The 17,706-nt window shown below is 57.2% G+C and overlaps 3 protein-coding genes across 3 annotated transcripts; 1 reads left to right on the top strand and 2 right to left on the bottom strand.

The window, feature by feature from the left end:
- Positions 1 to 259: 259 nt before the first annotated feature.
- LOC136788312 (butyrophilin subfamily 1 member A1-like) lies at positions 260 to 13,909 on the bottom strand. The gene is made up of 8 exons (XM_066986595.1): positions 13,805 to 13,909; positions 3,747 to 4,088; positions 2,813 to 3,119; positions 2,604 to 2,749; positions 2,258 to 2,278; positions 1,717 to 1,737; positions 1,526 to 1,558; positions 260 to 1,348 (listed from the first exon to the last, which is right to left on the bottom strand). Exons 1-8 carry the CDS (start codon positions 13,902 to 13,904, stop codon positions 810 to 812), a joined length of 1,509 nt encoding a protein of 502 aa, XP_066842696.1. The 5' UTR covers positions 13,905 to 13,909; the 3' UTR covers positions 260 to 809.
- On the top strand, positions 6,494 to 8,438 carry LOC106029726 (HLA class II histocompatibility antigen, DM beta chain-like). Its single transcript, XM_066986908.1, has 5 exons — positions 6,494 to 6,974; positions 7,633 to 7,917; positions 8,000 to 8,119; positions 8,196 to 8,231; positions 8,312 to 8,438. Exons 1-5 carry the CDS (start codon positions 6,494 to 6,496, stop codon positions 8,320 to 8,322), a joined length of 933 nt encoding a protein of 310 aa, XP_066843009.1. The 3' UTR covers positions 8,323 to 8,438.
- LOC136788389 (butyrophilin subfamily 1 member A1-like) lies at positions 8,996 to 10,599 on the bottom strand. Its single transcript, XM_066986895.1, has 4 exons — positions 10,576 to 10,599; positions 10,434 to 10,454; positions 10,243 to 10,275; positions 8,996 to 10,065 (listed from the first exon to the last, which is right to left on the bottom strand). The coding sequence occupies exon 4, from the start codon at positions 10,028 to 10,030 to the stop codon at positions 9,761 to 9,763; it is 270 nt and encodes an 89-aa protein (XP_066842996.1). The 5' UTR covers positions 10,031 to 10,065; positions 10,243 to 10,275; positions 10,434 to 10,454; positions 10,576 to 10,599; the 3' UTR covers positions 8,996 to 9,760.
- Positions 13,910 to 17,706: the final 3,797 nt, after the last annotated feature.

Raw genomic sequence — 17,706 nt, forward strand, 5'->3', positions numbered from 1 at the left:
AAGAAATGTGAGGAGCGGCTGAAGGCGCTTGGCTTGTTGAGCCCAGAGCAGAGGAGACGCAGGGGAGGCCTCGCGGCAGCCCACAGCTTCCTGATGAGGGGAGCGGAGGGGCAGGTGCTGGTCTCTGCTCTCTGGGGCCAGCGACAGGGCCTGAGGGAATGGCATGGAGCTGTCACAGGGGAGGCTCAGGCACCGAGGAGACGGTCTGCTGCAAGACGCCTTCCCAGGCAGCAAAGCCTGAGGACAGAAAGCACCCAGGAAATGCCCCTGCCAGATTCCATCTTCCTGTACAAAACTTTATTTGCCACAGTCCTGCTGCTGCTGTGCCTTGATGTGCTCCAGAGGAGGGAACAAAGAGCCCCCACAGGCTGGTCATGCTCAGTACCAGGCACAGAGCAAAGATCAGCCCCAAACTAGGAGGCAAAGGTGGCCTGCAATGGCCGGCAGCACACGGTGACCACATCCCTTGCACTGGGGTCTGCAAGCAGTGCAAGCAGAGGGGAGAGGAGCGTGGAGAGCTGCTGAAGCCCCTGTGCTGCCCACTGGGGCTCAGAGGGAGGTTGAGACCCGCGGGTGCCAGCAGGGCTTGTGCCCCAGCACAGGAGCCCTGTGCAGGGCAGAGCCCAGGGTCTGCAAGGGGCCTGGCCCCTGCTTACAGCATCCCAGCCCTCCTCCAGCAGCAGGGAGGAACACGGGTCAGCCCCTGGCCCCATTGCCCCTCATTCCTGTGTTGCTCCTGCAGGACCAAGGAGAGGTGATGCAGGAGTGTCTGGAAAAGAGCAGGAGCCCGTCAGAGCTGGGGACAGGGTCTACAGGGTGCTGTCCCTCAGGCACAGCTGAATTCCCTGTGTCTCCAGGCGGAACCAGGGGTGGATGCTCTCCCCGTTGAAGGAGGCTGCTGTGAAAGTGAAGATCTCAACCCCGTTGTCAGCATTGATAAAAGACACCTGCTGCTGGGTACAGTCGAGACAGACCCAGATCCTCGTGGGGACAGGGGACAGGGACAAGGGGGTGCGAGGAGATGTGAGAGACATGAGCTGCCCCTCATTGTACTGCACAGCCCAGATCCCTCCTTCAGGGCTCATGTCGATCCACCCCTTCCTCTTCACAGATGCCCTGGCCACCCCCACAGCCCACCACAAATACTTCCCCCTCTTCCCCTCCACCACCACCAACCAGCAGTGCCTTCCCTCTCTGAACTCCTCACGGCCCAGCACGCAGCACTGATTGTCAAATCTCTCCGAGGTGTCAGACACCTGTTGCTTTTGAGTTTCCCATCTCACACTGCTGTTGTCCTGAGACAGCACAAGCTGAGAATGAGCTGTGTGCGGATCCAGGGTCACCTTCACTGCAGGGACAGAAGGAGCCAGGCCATCAGGGGCAGAGCTCAGCCCTGGGCAGGCTTTCCCCAGCTCGGGGCCAGGAGCTGCCCCACGGGGCAGGAGATGGGGCACCTCTTGGCTCCTGAACATGCCCCAGCAAGGGCAGGAGAAGCACTGCAGAGGGCAACCCAATACACACTTACCGCTCTTATGAGGCAGCAGACACCTTCTCCATGCTGGAAGGAGAGGGGAGAGCTGGTTACAGACCACGTCTGGTGCCCAGTGGGTGTGGGCAGGGTGAGGGTCCAGCCCTGGGCTGCTCTGTCCCAGCTGCCCACCCTCCCCTGCACATTGCCTTGGTGTTTCCCTGGGGCCCAAGCACGGGGACACTCACCCAGCTCTGCAGCTTGTTTGTCTGAAAAGGAAAGTGAAAGTAATGCATGATCAGAGGGGAGAGTTGCTCAGCCCATGGTAGACCCTGAACACATCCCATGACTGGGAAAATACTGCCTTGGTCCAAGTTGGGACCAAACAAATAGTCATTGTGGCCAGCTTTGTACAATGCTCTTGTAAGTGGAACAGTAAGGACAGACACTTGCGCAACTTTGATCTTTGTGCCACCGAAGCCATTACAGAAGTGAAGAACGGATTGCTGGAGAATGTCCCTGTCCTGGAAGCATCAGTGCAGAGCGGGGCAGCCCCGCAGCTCACTCCCCGTCCCCACCTTGATCCCCGTTCCTTTCAGCCATCCCGGCCGTGTCCCGTGCCCAGGGCAGCCCCAGCCCCAGCACTCCCCACTCCCCCGTCAAGCTCCAGCTGCTCCTCCAGCACCCCCGAGCCACTTGCACACAAGCCCCCACAGCCCACCCAGACCAGTCCCTCCCGCAGGGACACCACTTCCCCAGGGGCTGGGGGCAGGGACTGCAAGGACTCACCCAGCTCTCGGCTCTGTGCCGCTGAAAAACAAAGGCGGAGGAACAGGAGGTCAGCAGAGCAGCTTGGTTGCTCGGTGGGAACATCTGCAGGGGGTCTGGGCCTTCCCACCAGCCCCACGCTGCAGCCATGCTCCCTGGCCTCCCACCCAAGGCCCCTTGCTTTCTCCCCTGCCTTCATTGCCCAAGGCAGAGGCCCAAGAGGATCCTAAGGCCTTTGGGATCCCCAGGAGAACATTCCCTTCCTCCTCCTACGCACCTCCCTGGGCCAGGGCTCAGGTCTGCTCCAGACCCACACTGGTCCCTGCAGAACACCTCCCTCCGCTCCATCCCTGCGCTGCCAGCTTACCTTTCTTTCGAAAGAGATAAACACCGAGGCCAATGGACAGAGCCAAAAGCACGAGGACCAGAGCCAGAGCCACTATCAAGGGCTGGGCGTTGTGGAAGAAGGGAGCTGAGAAAAGGCACAAGGAAAAGGGCTGCGTTTCCATGCCCCTGGGTGGAAAAGCAAGACCCAGACTTCTCGCCACTCAGGACAAGTGCAGGGGCCAGGAACACCTCCCCCTGGCTGTGCTATTTGTACCTGCGATGTGCAGGGACGATTCCCGCTCCTGCTGGAGGCGGCTGCTCCTGACCACACAGGATAAGGGCCCCTCCGCGCTCCCGGTCATGATGACGGCACTTTCGATTTCAAAGAGCCCCTCCTGGTCCTGGGAATGTGTCTGGGAGACTGAGGGCAGATGCTGCCCGTGAGCATCCCTCCACAGCAGCTGCGGCAGCGGGTACCAGCCGGCCGATCGACACAGCACCCGGACGCCTCCGGCCTCGTAGCCCCCCAGGGAGAGGTGGGGGTCAGCGCCTGTGGCTGGGGGAAGAGCGTGTGGCTGGGGCTTGACTTGGGGACGGATTCAGTTCCAAGGCAAAGACCCCATCTCCTCCCATGCCAGACACAGCCCAGCACAGCCATGGCCCCAGGGGCTCAGGGTCCGGGCGCTCCATGCACCAACCCTCACCCCAAACCACCCTGGCTGATGCCAGAACCAGAGGGCAGGGCTGCGCAATGCCACTGGCCCCAAATTGCCAAGAAAACCCAGGTGCTGAGCTTCAGCACCTCCAGGCAGCATCTCAGCAGTGAGTCATGCTGGTTCAGGAAGCTCCGAGACTTCCAGACAACGTCTCAGGTCTCCCCCAGCACACAAAGGAAAAGTAAAGCAGACGTCCGGCTGCTCAGAGGACTCTGATTCTCCCTGTGTGGTGTTTGGTCCCATTGCTGACACAGCTGAAGGAGCTGCTCAGCAGCCTGTGCCCAGTGCCCTCACAATATTATGATTATTGTCTTCCAGGACACCAGGGAAAAATGACAAAAATATCCATGGAGCTCTCTCCCCAAATATTACTTCCACATCCATGGGCATGCTCCATGCTGTGAAAGAGCTGAAACATTAAAAGGACATGAAAACTCTCCCCTGGCAGCATCACCCCAGCCACTAACCTGACACCTCCAGCTCCACAATGGCTTCATTATAAGCATCTCCCACAGTGCAGACGTACTGGCCATCATCCGAGGGTCTCAGCCCGGTGATTCGCAAGTCCAGGCTTCCAGCAGAGAGACCATCTCTGGCCAACTCTGTCCTCCCAGCATATGCCTCCATCTGCTCCCCGTACAGGTCCTCTCCATTGCGGTAGTGGTGCACTGTCTCAGAGCTATCATCCCGGATCCACCTGACGTCCAAGGTGTGAGCATCCCGTTGAGGGGACAAGTGGCAGGGCAGCACGACATCCTGCCCCACGGTGGCAGTGAGAGGCTGGTCTGGTCCCTCCACTCTGAGCTGGGCTGGGCAATGGAGAAGGGCACAGAGAGGAGGTGAGATTTTGCCATGTCAAATTTAGGGGCAGTGAGTGACAAAGTTCGAGCTGTGCGTGAGTTGGTGTGTGCTGGGTCCCCCGTGTCCCATGGGAAACCACTGGGGAAACTGGAGAGGGAGAGGGAGGACGTGCAGGAGAAGGAGGTGTGCTGGGAGTGGGAGCCCTCTCTGCAGCACTCGGGCAGGTGAAGAAGAGCCAGAAAGGGCAGCTAAGGCAGTGCCCGTATTGCTTGAAAGAACCAAAGTGAAAGTGAAACCCATTGGGGGCTGAGCTGAGGGCTCAGGTCCCCCTGCCCCACGGCCGCTCCCCTGCCCCACAGCAGCACATCTGCCAGGCCCTGGGGGGAGTTCCCGCAGCAGCCCTGCAGGATCCTACCTGAGCCCAGCTGGAGGAGGAGGAAAGTGACGAGGGAAGTCAGGAGGCCCTTGGCATGGCTGGTGCAGTTGGGGTGACAGCAGTCCCTGGGGAATCCCATCTGAGAGAGAGGTCCACCAGGGGGCAGGCGGCCCCCCCAGGGGTTCTTTTCCAAGGGAGTCCCACTGAGAGAGAGAGGTCCCTCACAACACCCAGCAGAGCTGCAGAAAGCACAAGGCTACACCCAACGTCCCCCACCTTTGCCCACTTCCTGGTTGAAATAACCCTCTGGGAAGTTCTCTGCCCGTGGGGCAATGAGGACAATTGTCTGGGGAGCTCTGCAGGGCTGGCACCACCATCCCATTGCAGCTGGGTGCCCAGCCCATGGCTTTCACCCTTCACGTGGGGCTTGTCCCCAGCAGGTACCTCTCCAGACCCCCAAGGAAAGCCACTCTCTAGGCTCATTCATCTCCACCCATCTAAGGAGGAATCAAACAGGGAGCATTGGGACAATGTGGAGGTGCATAATGTCATCTCGAGACCTCTCCAAATTCTATCTTAAGGGTCTTTGGCCTTGGAATTTAAGCTGTCAAACATTGCCCCAGCTACCAAGAAGGATTAACAAAGAAGGCCCTGGGAATTACACCCTATCAGTGAACCCTATCAGTGTCCTGATTGTGGGATGGGCTTCACCGTTCCCTCAGCCTTCCTCCTCTGCCAGAAAAGCCACGTGGGGCCCAGTCCCCATGTCTGCTCTGACTGTGGGAAAGCCTTTTGGGAGACCACGACCCTCTGCAGGCACCAGCGCATCCACACGGGTGAGAAGCCCTACCACTGCTCGTACTGCGAGAAAAGCTTTCGGGCCAGCTCCACCCTCATCATCCACCAGAGGAACCACACCGCGGAGATGGGGGGTCTTTGGGTCTCCATCCCCACAACATCACAGCTCCTCCACGTCCCATCCATCCTAGAGCTTGAGTTTCGCTGCTGCTTGTGCCTTCAACTCCGAGCATAACTTTCACTGTTCCTCCCAAACAACCCTCTGAAGATGATTTATGTGAATTGAGGAGGACCAGGCATGCAGCTGTTGGTCATGGCACAGCTTCTCGTAGTGCTTAGGGAAAGTGGTGGTCAGTCAGTCCCCAGTCCCGGGATGGCTTTGAGGATGGTGGGAGCCCAGTGGGATGGAGGACGACTGGGTTAGGGGGTGGTAGGACAGTAGTGGGATGGAGGATGATGAGGTTTGGGGATGGTGGGAGCCCAGCGAAATGGAGGATGATGGGGTTTTGGAAATGGTGGTACCCCACTGGGATGGAGGTGGATGGGGTTTGTGGTGGTGGATCTCAACTGGAATGGAAGACAATGGAATTTTAGGAGATGGGAATGTTCTGGAAGGAAGGAGCATGGGGTTTGGGGATGGTGGGATCTTGGTGGGATCTCAGTGGGATAAAGAATGAGGGGTTTCGGGGATGGTGAGACGCGACGTGGATGGAGATGTATGGTGGGGTTTGGAGACGGCTCAGCTTGGCTCATGCCTTGAGAACCAGATGGAGGAGAGCATCTGTGTCTCCTCATTGTGTAGCTGGGTTCAGAGATTCTTCTTAGCTTCCCACCTTCATAGATTGAAACCTTCAAAGAGGCCAAAGGAGTCCTGCAGCCACGGAGGCTCCATCTCACTGAGGTTCGGTCTGCTTGGATCACCTGCTTCTATCGGATGCAGTGTCTTCCAAAGACACGTTTCCTTCCCCAGTTTCCCCACGATGTCTGCTCTTGATTTTAATGCTGCGATATTTAAAATACAGCCCAACGAGTTTGGCTCAAGAGTGTCTGTCTTTTTCCATGCTTGCTTTAAAACGAGGTGCAATAAAGTGGAAGTGGTTTTCTGGGAGTGCAGGTTTGTTATTGACTGCTGAGAGTTGGGGGAATCTGGGGTGGTCCCGTGGCTCCTGCATGTCCATCTCATGAAGAATTTGGGTGCTGGGAAGTGAAACACGAGTGCAGCAGGTCGGGTGCTGGGGCATGGAGGTGAGTTGCAAGGACCTGAGGGACAGCTTCGAGGCTGAGGCCACCTGCTGCCTCTGCTTGGAGGACTTCCAAGAGCTCGTGATGCCCCCTGTGGGCACAGCCAGGGAACCGGGGAACAGGGGTCAGCTGAAGCTGAGGCTCCTCCTGGCTCTTGACTCCCAGAACCAATACCAAGGTGACTGTCTGCTGCAAGGCACATTTCTGATACACATGGCCAGCTCCTGCCTGCTGGCGGCCAACGGCTCCGTGATGGGTTTCGACTTCACCCTGGCCTTCAACAAGAACCAGCTGGTGTGCTACGAGTCTGACACTCAGTGCTTCGTCGCCTGCGACTGGGGGCTGCTGCGGCTGCAGGCCACCCACCTCGCCGCCCACCTCAACAACGACAGCACCTGGGTGCAGCGGGTCGAGGCCCAGCGCCAGGCCTGCAGCGACCTGGCCCTGCGCTACTGGGACTGGACGGCGCTGCGGCGCAGTGAGCCCCTGGGGGGGCTTGGCGTGGGGCCGTGGTGTGGAAGCGCTGCAGGAGAATATTGCCTGGGGTGTTGCGTGGGAGTGTTGCAGAGCATGTTGCATGGGGGCATTGCACGGGGCTTTTGCAGAGCATATTCCATGGGGGCGTTGCATGGAGGATAGCAGAGGAGTGTTGTAAAGGGCATTGCACGGAGGTGTTGCAGAGCATGTTACATGGAGCTGTTGCATGGGGGTATTGCACAGGGGTTTTGCAGAGCACGTTGCATGGGATTGTTGCACCAGGCATTGCATCGGGGTGGTGCAGAGCACACTGCATGAGGACGTTGCAGGGAGATGTTGCAGGGAGCACTGCACAGCACACTGCATTGCACTTTGCATGGGGATGTTGCACGGAGCAATGCCTCTTGCAGGGTGTGGCACAGGGGCGTTGCACAGGGCATCTCATGGGCATCGCATGGGGATGTCGCACGTGACATCGCATGGGACAATGCCTAGAGCTTGCACAGGGCGTTGCATGGGGAAGCAGCGTGGGGAAGTTGCGTGGAGCTTTGCACAGGGCATTGCACGGGGGCGTTGCACGGAACATTGCGTGGGGACGTTGCACGGGGCAGGGAAAAGGGGCTCGCCCACCCCTGACCCCATCCCCGTCCCTGCTCCAGCGCAGCCCCAAGTCCGCATCATCCCCGCGGAGACGGGGAACGCCCGTGTGCCCGTCTGCCTCACCTGCCACATCTGGGGCTTCTACCCCCCCGAGGAGACCGTCATCTGGCTGCGCAACAGGGACATCCTGGAGCCCGACGGCTACAACCCCATCTCCGCCATCCCCAACGGCAACTGGACCTACCAGACGCAGGTGTCCCTGATGGTGGCCCCGGTGGCAGGCGACACCTACACGTGCTCGGTGCAGCACGTCAGCCTGCAGGAGCCTCTCCTGGAGGACTGGAGTGAGTGGAGAGGCGCAGGACGGCACCCGGAGGCCGGCGGTCTTGCCCACTCACCGCCACTCACCCGGCCGTGTCCCCGCAGGTCCCGGACTGCTGCCGGAGGTGACGATAATGGTGGCGGTGGCCACCATGCTGATGGTGGTGGGACTTGGCTTATTTCTCGCCGGCGTCTACCGCTTCAGGGCCAGGCCTCCCGCCCCCGGTGAGTGGCCGGGGAGAGCTGGGGACGTGGTCAAGGGTGATGAGGACTCTGCTCACTCCTCTTCTCCCCCCTGCAGGTTACACTCCCCTCCCTGGAGAAAACTACCCTAAAGGTAACAGTGTCCCCATCCCCGTCCACATTGGCGAGAGCCGAATCACCCCATCTCTCGCCCTGTCTGTCCCCCTTCCCCAGGCAGCATCTGAGGACCCCCAGACGGACACCTCCTGGCACCTGTGGCTCCTGGATGGCCCCATCTCAGACCCGATGCTGCGGTACTGAGAATAAAGATGCTCCACAAGCCCCGCTGGCATCTCTGCAGCATTCTGGGGACAGGGCAGAGGCTCATGGGGCTCCTACGGTGTCCCACCAAGTGGAGCGGGTGGGTGGGGGACATGGCATGGGATCCCAAAGGGCCAAGCGTGCCCTGGGGTGCCTCAGGCACGGCACTGCTGGCCGGCCGAGGGAAGGGATCGTCCCGCTCTGCTCGGCCTGCTGTGAGCACTCGAGCACTGCGTGCAGCTGTGGGCACCACAGCAGACGAAGGGCGTGAAACTGTGCGAGAGCCTCCAAGGGAGGGCCACAAGGATGGAGAAGGCTCTGCAGGGCAAGGGGTGTGAGGAACAGCTGAAGGCGCTTGACTTGTTGAGTCCAGAGCAGAGGAGACGCAGGGGAGGCCTCGCAGCTGCCCACAGCTTCCTGATGAGGGGAGCGGAGGGGCAGGCGCTGGTCTCTGCTCTCTGGGGCCAGCGACAGGGCCCGAGGGAACGGCACGGAGCTGCCACAGGGGAGGCTCAGGCACCAAGGAGACGGTCTGCTGCAAGACACCTTCCCAGGCAGCAAAGCCTCAGGACAGAAAGCACCCAGGAAATGCCACTGCCAGACTCCATCTTCCCGTACAAAACTTTATTTGCTGCAGTCCTGCTGCTGCTGCGCCTTGATGTGCTCCAGAGGAGGGAACAAAGAGCCCCCACAGGCTGCTCATGCTCAGCAGCAGGCACAGAGCAAAGATCAACCCCAAACTAGGAGGCAAAGGTGGCCTGCAATGGCCGGCAACACACGGTGACCACATCCCTTGCACTGGGGTTCTGCAAGCAGTGCAAGCAGAGGGGAGAGGAGCGTGGAGAGCTGCTGCAGCCTTTGTGCTGCCTGCTGGGGTCAGAGGCAGGGTGAGACCCGCGGGTGCCAGCAGGGCTTGTGCCCCAGCACAGGAGCCCCGTGCAGGGCAGAGCCCAGGGTCTGCAAGGGGCCTGGCCCTGCTTGCAGCATCCCAGCCCTCCTCTAGCAGCAGGGAAGGACACAGGGCAGCCCCTGCCCCACTGCCCCTCATTTCTGTGCTGCTCCTGCAGGACCAAGGAGAGGTAATCCAGGAGTGGGTAGAGAAGGGCAGGAGCCCCCCATGGCTGGGGACAGGGTCTAGAAGGTGCTGTCCCTCAGGCACAGCTGAATTCCCTGTGACCACAACAGGAACCAGGGGCGGATGCTCTCCCCATTGAAGGAGGCTGCTGTGAAAGTGAAGATCTCCACCCCGTTGTCAGCACTGATAAAAGACGCCTGCTGCTGGGTACAGTCCAGACAGACCCAGATCCTTGTGGGGACAGGGGACAGGGACAAGGGGGTGGGAGGAGATGTGAGAGACATGAGCTACCCCTGATCGTACTGCACAGCCCAGATCCCTCCTTCGGGGCTCATGTCGATCCACCCCTTCCTCTTCACAGATGCCACTCCCACAGCCCACCGTGAATACTTTCCCCTCTCCCCCTCCTCCTCCACCTCCCAGCAGTGCCTTCCCTCTCTGAACTCCTCACGGCCCAGCACGCAGCACCAACAGTCAAATCTCTCCGGCGTGTCAGGCACCTGCTGCCATTCACTTTCCCATTTCACACTCATATGGTCCTGAGACAGGACAAGCATGGGATGAGCCGTGCGCGGATCCTGGGTCACCTTCACTGCAGGGACAGAAGGAGCCAGGCCATCAGGGGCAGAGCTCAGCCCTGGACAGGCTTTCCCCAGCTCGGGGCCAGGAGCTGCCCCACGGGGCAGGAGATGGGGCACCTCTTGGCTCCTGAACATGCCCCAGCAAGGGCAGGAGAAGCACTGCAGAGGGCAACCCAATGCACACCTACCTCTATTTTGAGGCAGAAGACACCTTCTCCATGCTGGAAGGAGAGGGGAGAGCTGGTCACAGCCCATGGCCGGTGCCCAGTGGGTGTGGGCAGGGTGAGGGTCCAGCCCTGGGCTGCTCTGTCCCAGCTGCCCACCCTCCCCTGCACATCGCCTTGGTGTTTCCCTGGGGCCCAAGCGTTGGGACACTCACCCAGCTCTGCAGCTTGTTTCTCTACAAATGAAACAGAAAAAAAAACATGATCAGAGGGCACAGTTACTTATCCCATACCTCTCACTATGACACTTTTTTTTTCTTATTATTATCTTTTTTCCTTTTGGAGAGTGAGACTTACCCAGCTCGGCAGCTTGTTCGGCTACAAATAAAAGAGAAAAGGAATGCATCAATGAGAGGAGTCAGCTTCTCACCAATGGCTGCTACAAACCAAAGACCCCAAATTCCTTCAGTTGTGGGGGGGAAGAGAGACCCACCCAGTCTTGCATCTTTTTCCTCTGGAAAAGAAAAGCATAAGGAATGCATGATCAGAGGGGAAAACTTCTCATCCATTGTCTATGAAGGAAATTCTTTCAGGTCAGGGATGGCCACTCACCTATCTCTGCAGCTTGTTTCACTGGAAAAGAAAAAGAAAGAGAAAAGCAATGTATGGTCAGAAGGGAGAGTATGCCTGTGGGAAGACACCAAATGCCTTCTCTTTGGGTATGGAGACTTACCCAGCTTTGCATCCTTTTTTGCTGCTATAAAAAGCAAAAGGAATGAATGGTCAGTGGAGAGACTTTCACCCCATTGCTGCTTCCATGGCTAGACCCCAAATTTTTTTGCTCTCATGCATGCGCCCATACCACCTTGCTGCCAGACTTGTAGCGACCAGACCAACAAGGACCGAGGCCCAGCATTTTAAAAGACTTGTACCATTAAGAACAGACATTTGTGCAGCTCTCTGCACCGTGCCACCAAAATACAAGTGGAAGTGAATGGGGACGGGTGGGGGACGTCCCTGTCCCGGAAGCGTCAGTGCAGAGTGGGGCAGCCTCGCAGCTCACTCCCCGTCCCCACCTTGATCCCCGTTCCTTTCAGCCATCCCAGCCGTGTCCCGTGCCCAGGGCAGCCCCAGCCCCAGCACTCCCCACTCCCCCATCAGGCTCCAGCAGCTCCTCCAGCACCCCCGAGCCACCAGCACACAAGCCCCCACAGCCCACCCAGCCCAGTCCCTCCCGCAGGGACACCACTTCCCCAGGGGGCTAGGGGCAGGCACTGCAAGGACTCACCCAGCTCTCGGCTCTGTGCCGCTGAAAAGCAAAGGTGGAGGAACAGGAGGTCAGCAGAGCAGCTTGGTTGCTCGGTGGGAACATCTGCAGGGGCTCTGGGCCTTCCCACCCAGCCCCACGCAGCAGCCATGCTCCCTGGCCTCCCACCCAAGGCCCCTTGCCTTCTCCCCTGTCTTCGTTGCCCAAGGGAGAGGCCCGAGAGGATCCCAAGGCCTTTGGGATCCCCAGGAGAACATTCCCTTCCTCCTCCTACGCACCTCCCTGGGCCAGGGCTCAGTCCCGCTCCAGACCCACGTGAGTCCCTGCAGAACACCTCCCTCCGCTCCATCCCTGCACTGCCAGCTTACCTTTCTTTAGAAAGAGATAAACACCGAGGCCAATGGACACAGCCAAAAGCACGAGGACCAGAGCCAGAGCCACCTTCCAGGGCTGGGCGTTGTGGAAAAAGGGAGCTGAGAAAAGGCACAAGGAAAAGGGCTTCATTTATGTGCCCGTGGGTGGAAAAGCAAGACCCAGACTTCTCCCAGCTCAGGACAAGTGCAGGGGCCAGGAACACCTCCCCCTGGCTGTGCTATTTGTACCTGCGATGTGCAGGGACGATTCCCGCTCCTGCTGGAGGCGGCTGCTCCTGACCACGCAGGACAAGGGCCCTCCACGCTCCCGGTCACGATGATGGTGCCTTCGATTTCAAAGAGCCCCTCCTGGTCCTGGGAATGTGTCTGGGAGACCGAGGGCAGGTGCTGCCCACGAGCATCCCTCCACAGCAGCTGCGGCAGCGGGTACCAGCCGGCCGATCGACACAGCACCCGGACGCCTCTGGCCTCGTAGCCCCCCAGGGAGAGGTGGGGGTCAGCGCCTGTGGCTGGGGAAAGAGCCCGCGGCTGGGGCTTGACTTGGGGAGGGATTCATTTCAAGGCAAAGACCCCATCTGCTCCCATGCCAGACACAGCCCAGCACAGCCATGGCCCCAGGGGCTCAGGGTCCGGGCGCTCCATGCACCCACCCTCACCCCAAACCACCCCGGCTTGTGCCAGAACCAGAGAGCAGGGCTGCACAATGCCAGTGGCCCCAAAATCACCCTGAAAACCCAGGTGCTGAGCTTCAGCACCTCCAGGCAGCGTCTCGGCACCACACTGTTCTGGTTCAAGAAGCCCCGGGGCTTCCAGACAATGTCTCATGTCTCCCCCAGCACACAAAGCAAAAGTAAAGCAGACGTCCGGCAGCTCAGAGGACTCTGCGATTCTCCCTGTGGTGTTTGGTCCCATTGCTGACACAGCTGAAGGTGCTGCTCAGCAGCCTGTGCCCAGTGCCCTCACAATATTATGGTTATTGTCTTCAAAGACAGCAGTAAAAACTGACAAAAATATCCATGGAGCTCTCTCCCCAAATATTACCTCCACATCCATGGGCATGCTCCATGCTATGAAAGAGCTGAAACATTAAAAGGACACATAAACTCTCCCCTGGAAGCATCACCTCAGCCACTAACCTGACACCTCCAGCTCCACAATGGCTTCATTATAAGCATCTCCCACAGTGCAGACGTACTGGCCATCATCAGAGGGTCTCAGCCCCGTGATTCGCAAGTCCAGGCTTCCAGCAGAGAGACCATCTCTGGCCAACTCTGTCCTCCCGACATATGCCCCCACATGCTCCCCGTACAGGTCCTCTCCATTGCGGTAGTGGTGCACTGTCTCAGACAAATCATCCCGGATCCACCTGACGTCCAAGGTGCGAGCATCCCGTTGAGGGGACAAGTGGCAGGGCAGCACGACATCCTGCCCCACGGTGGCAGTGAGAGGATGGTCTGGACCCTCCACTCTGAGCTGGGCTGGGCAATGGAGGAGGGCACAGAGAGGCGGTGAGATTTTGTCATTGTAAATTTAGGGGCAGTGAGTGACAAAGGGTGAGCTGTGCGTGAGTTGGTGCGTGCTGCGTCCCCCGTGTCCCATGGAAAACACTGGGGAAATGGGAGAGGGAGAGGGAGGACGTGCAGGAGAAGGAGGTGTGCTGGGAGTGGGAGCCCTCTCTGCAGCATTTGGGCAGGTGAAGAAGGGACAGAAAAGGCTAGTAATATAAGGCAGATTTAATATAAGCCTTAATATAAGGTGTGTATTGCATGGAAAAAAAAAAAAGAAAAAAAAAAGAGAGAGAGAGGGGGAAAGTAAAAGTGAAACCCAGCGTGAGCCAAGCTGTGGGCTCGGGTTCCCCCCTGTCCCATGGCCGCTCCCCTGCCCCACAGCAGCACGTCTGCCAGGCCCACAGGGGAGAGCCCCCAGCAGCCCCCCAGGATCCTACCTGAGCCCAGCCAGAGGAAGAGTAGAGTGAAGAGGGAAGTCAGGAGGCCCCTGGCATGGCTGGTGAGGCTGGGGCGGCTGCAGCACAAGGGGAGCCCCATCTGAGAGAGAGGTCCCCCAGGGGGCAGGGGGCCCCCCAGGGGTTCTTCTCCAAGGGAGTCCGACCAAAAGAGAGAGGTCCTATGGGTGACCCTTTCGGTGACAAACTGGAGCTGATTGATACGGCGGTGCACTAAGGCATAGAGCGCTAACCAGGCTAGAATAACAGAAAGTGGGAACCAATAAGGAGTTGTTAGGCTCGGACGGGCCTACAGAGGGCTACGCGTGATCAAAAGGAATGCACCAATCAGAAGTCTGCAACTATGTTTGCCAGCCACTTGCAGTGCATGTAGGGGTTCAGAAAAGCTATATAAGATCTGGCATCGGGACAATAAAGGGTCTCCATTTCTCAACTATCTTGGAGTCCGTGTCGTCATTCCCTTCAAATAGTGACCCCGACGTGATAAGGGGTAGAGCAACGCTGCAGGAGCGTCCGGAGGGAGCCCAGCCGAACGAATCAAGCTTGCAGCTGGACTGCAGCTTCAACCCCGGGACATCGCCTGAAGGACAGGTGAGCGGCTGGGCATTCACAAGGGGAGCCAATCTCTCAGGAGAAGAAGAAGCAATAGTAACATTATTAACGCAATTGTTAACAAAAAGGGGTGTAAAATACGACCCATTTAAGATAAAGCTACTATTAAAGTTTTTGCAGAAACAAGGGGTCCCCTCGACGGCCTCAGCTATATTCGATGTAGAGACTTGGGAACAAGCGGGGGAGAAAGTGTGGGAGGCAGCATCAAGCGGGGATGCGACCGCCGCTGAGGTTATGACCACGTGGGGCCTGGTAACGGAGACTTTAAGAGCGTGGCAGGCGGAAAAGAAGGTACAGAGCGCCACCGAGCGGGCGATCCTGATAGCAGCTCCGGGATCGGAGTCTGATGAGCCACCAGAGCAGGACAATTTAATAGACGTGGGGGACGATCAAGAAGAGGGTCGCGAACCAGCACTGTTTAGCCCTACTCCGCGAGCCCCCTCGGCTCCCACATTGCCCCACCTTAACAATGCCTCCCTGGGAGTTCGAGTTTTTGATCCACAGGAGCGATGGGAGCAGGTACGCCGGGAAGCATTAAAGGACGGGGACCCAATAGGAATGGCTTTCCCGGTAGAAGTGCGTGCCAACGGTCCAAATGAGTATCATGCTTTTCAATGGGATTTAATTAAAGAATTACGAAAGACGGTGACTACGTACGGGTTGCACGCACCGTTTACACAGTCGTTGTTAGAGAACGTCATGACTGGTCAATTGTTAGTGCCCTACGACTGTCGCCAGATTGCTGCAATGATTTTAACCCCAACACAAAAGTTGCTGTGGGAACAAAAGCGGAAAGAAGGCTGCGAAACGGCCGCCTTACAAAATCTGGAGAGACAGCCTGGTGACCCTCTTATGGGAGCCGGGATCCCACAACTAATGGGGACTGAGCCATTGCTGGACCCGAGATTGCAGGCTAGGCTCAATGATGCCATCTTGCGACAGTCTGCGTCTCTGGCTCTCCAGGCAATGTTGAAATTACCGGAAGTAGGAAAAGTTGAACCCTCATTTACGAGTATTAAACAACAAGTAAGCGAACTGTACATGCAATTTATCGATAGATTACGGGATGCTGTAGATAAACAGGTCGACAATCGCGAGGCAAGAAAGGCATTGATATTAAAATTGGCTGTAGAAAACGCAAACACGGACTGTAAAAAGATACTCCAAGCGTTACCAGTTAATACTACATTAGTGCAGATGATAGAGGCATGTAACCGAGTTGGATCAGTGGAGCACCACACTGCCACCTTAGCTGGAGCCTTTGCGGCAGCGCTTCAAATCGTGGGTAAACGTTGTTTCCGCTGCCAAGCTACAGGACACCTTGCTGTCGAATGCCCCCAGCGGGGCATGGGGGGAGGCCGCAGTAACCCTGCTCCCCCCTCTGCTTGTCCCCGATGTGGAAAAGGGCGGCACTGGGCTAGCCAGTGTCGCTCGAGATATAACACAGAAGGTCTGTCCATGCAATCGCGATGGGGAAACGGGAGGCGGAGCGTGGGGCAGGGCCGCGCGACGACACAAGTGCCTCAGTCCTCGATGGTGGGCAGGCCGCCCTCATGGGACTCGCCTCGAGTAATGATGACAGCCGGATCACAACAACAGCAGAGCACCGCTCCAGTGGCCTCGCCAAATATATCACTGTGGATTCCCTCACTGCCAAAACCCGAGGAGGCGCCGGTTTGGATGTCTCCACAGTAGAGGACTGCACCCTTTGGGACACTCGGGTGCGCAAAATAATGCTGAACATTAAGGGACCAATAGGTAAAGGATATAGCGCGCTCCTGTTGGGGCGCTCAAGCACCACCTTGACAGGACTTTTTGTACTGCCTGGAGTTATTGATGCTGATTATGAAGGGGTCATCCAAGCCATGGCGTGGACTCCCTCGCCACCAGTGCTTGTGCCAAAGGATACCAGAATTGCCCAGTTAATATTATTTAAAGCAACGGTTCCCCAAGCAGAACAGTGCGAGCGATGTGACAGGGGTTTTGGGTCAACAGGATCCCCGTCAGTCTTCTGGGCCTCGACCATTGCCACCAAAAGACCTATATTGACCCTGACACTACATCACCCAACCGCTGACCCCCCAAATGCCCTAGTCATGGTGTTAATGGATACAGGGGCAGATGTAACAGTAACAGCCCTAAAGGACTGGCCCAGCGGATGGCCGTTGGATTCAACTGCAAAAGGCCTCATGGGGGTGGGTGGTGTTTCCAATACTTGCCAAAGTAAATATATGCTTACCATTAAAACTCACGAAGGTTCGGCATACCACGTTCGGCCATAAGCTGCCCCAATACCTGTCAGCCTCCTGGGGAGAGATGTGATGGGGCAGGGCAATTTCATCCTGAGCTCTCCGGAAAATTTTCGATAGCGGCCATTGACGAGTGACCACTCATGAAACTCACCTGGAAAACTGAGAAGCCAGTGTGGGTGGATCAATGGCCACTTCCAGCGGAAGAGGTCGCTGTGCTCCAAGAACTTATTAAAGAGCAATTGAAATTAGGACATATCACCCCCACAACTAGTCCTTGGAACTCACCAATATTTGTGATCAAAAAGAAAAATGGGAAATGGTGACTGCTCCATGACCTGTGCCAGATAAAGAACGTCATGGAAGATATGGGAGCTCTCCAGCCCGGATTGCCTTCCCCTACTATGCTCCCTCGAAGTTGGAATATACTAATTATTGACTTGAAGGATTGTTTTTTTACTATACCACTTCACTCTGAAGATGCTCCCCGATTTGCCTTTTCAGTCCCAAAAATCAACAGGAGTGAGCCCATAGACAGATATCACTGGACTGTACTACCCCAAGGGATGAAAAATTCCCCAACTATATGCCAGACATACATTGCAGAAGCTTTGCGCCCTGTGTGAAGGCAATTTCCTCATGTCTACAGTTATCACTATATGAATGATATATTGCTCTCCAGCCCATCCAAGAGCTTAGAGCAAGAAGTGATGCCTGTTCTACAGCAGGAGTTGCAAAAAAGAGGGTTACAAATTGCGCCAGAAAAAATCCAGATGGAAGCACCTTGGAAATATTTAGGCTGGAAGATATTACAACAGAGTATTCAACCCCAAAATGTAGCCATTACAACGGAAATCCGCACGCTGAATGATGTCCAGCAGCTTATAGGAAATATAAGTTGGATATGAACGCTCTGCGGCATTGATAATCAAACCTTAGCACCATTGTTTGAACTTTTTAAGGGGGACACGGACATTAATGCACCCCGAAACATGACTAATAGGGCCAGAATAGCTTTAAGCA

Source organism: Anser cygnoides, chromosome 35, assembly GCF_040182565.1.
Source record: "Anser cygnoides isolate HZ-2024a breed goose chromosome 35, Taihu_goose_T2T_genome, whole genome shotgun sequence".
In the NCBI taxonomy this organism is placed as follows: domain Eukaryota; kingdom Metazoa; phylum Chordata; class Aves; order Anseriformes; family Anatidae; genus Anser; species Anser cygnoides.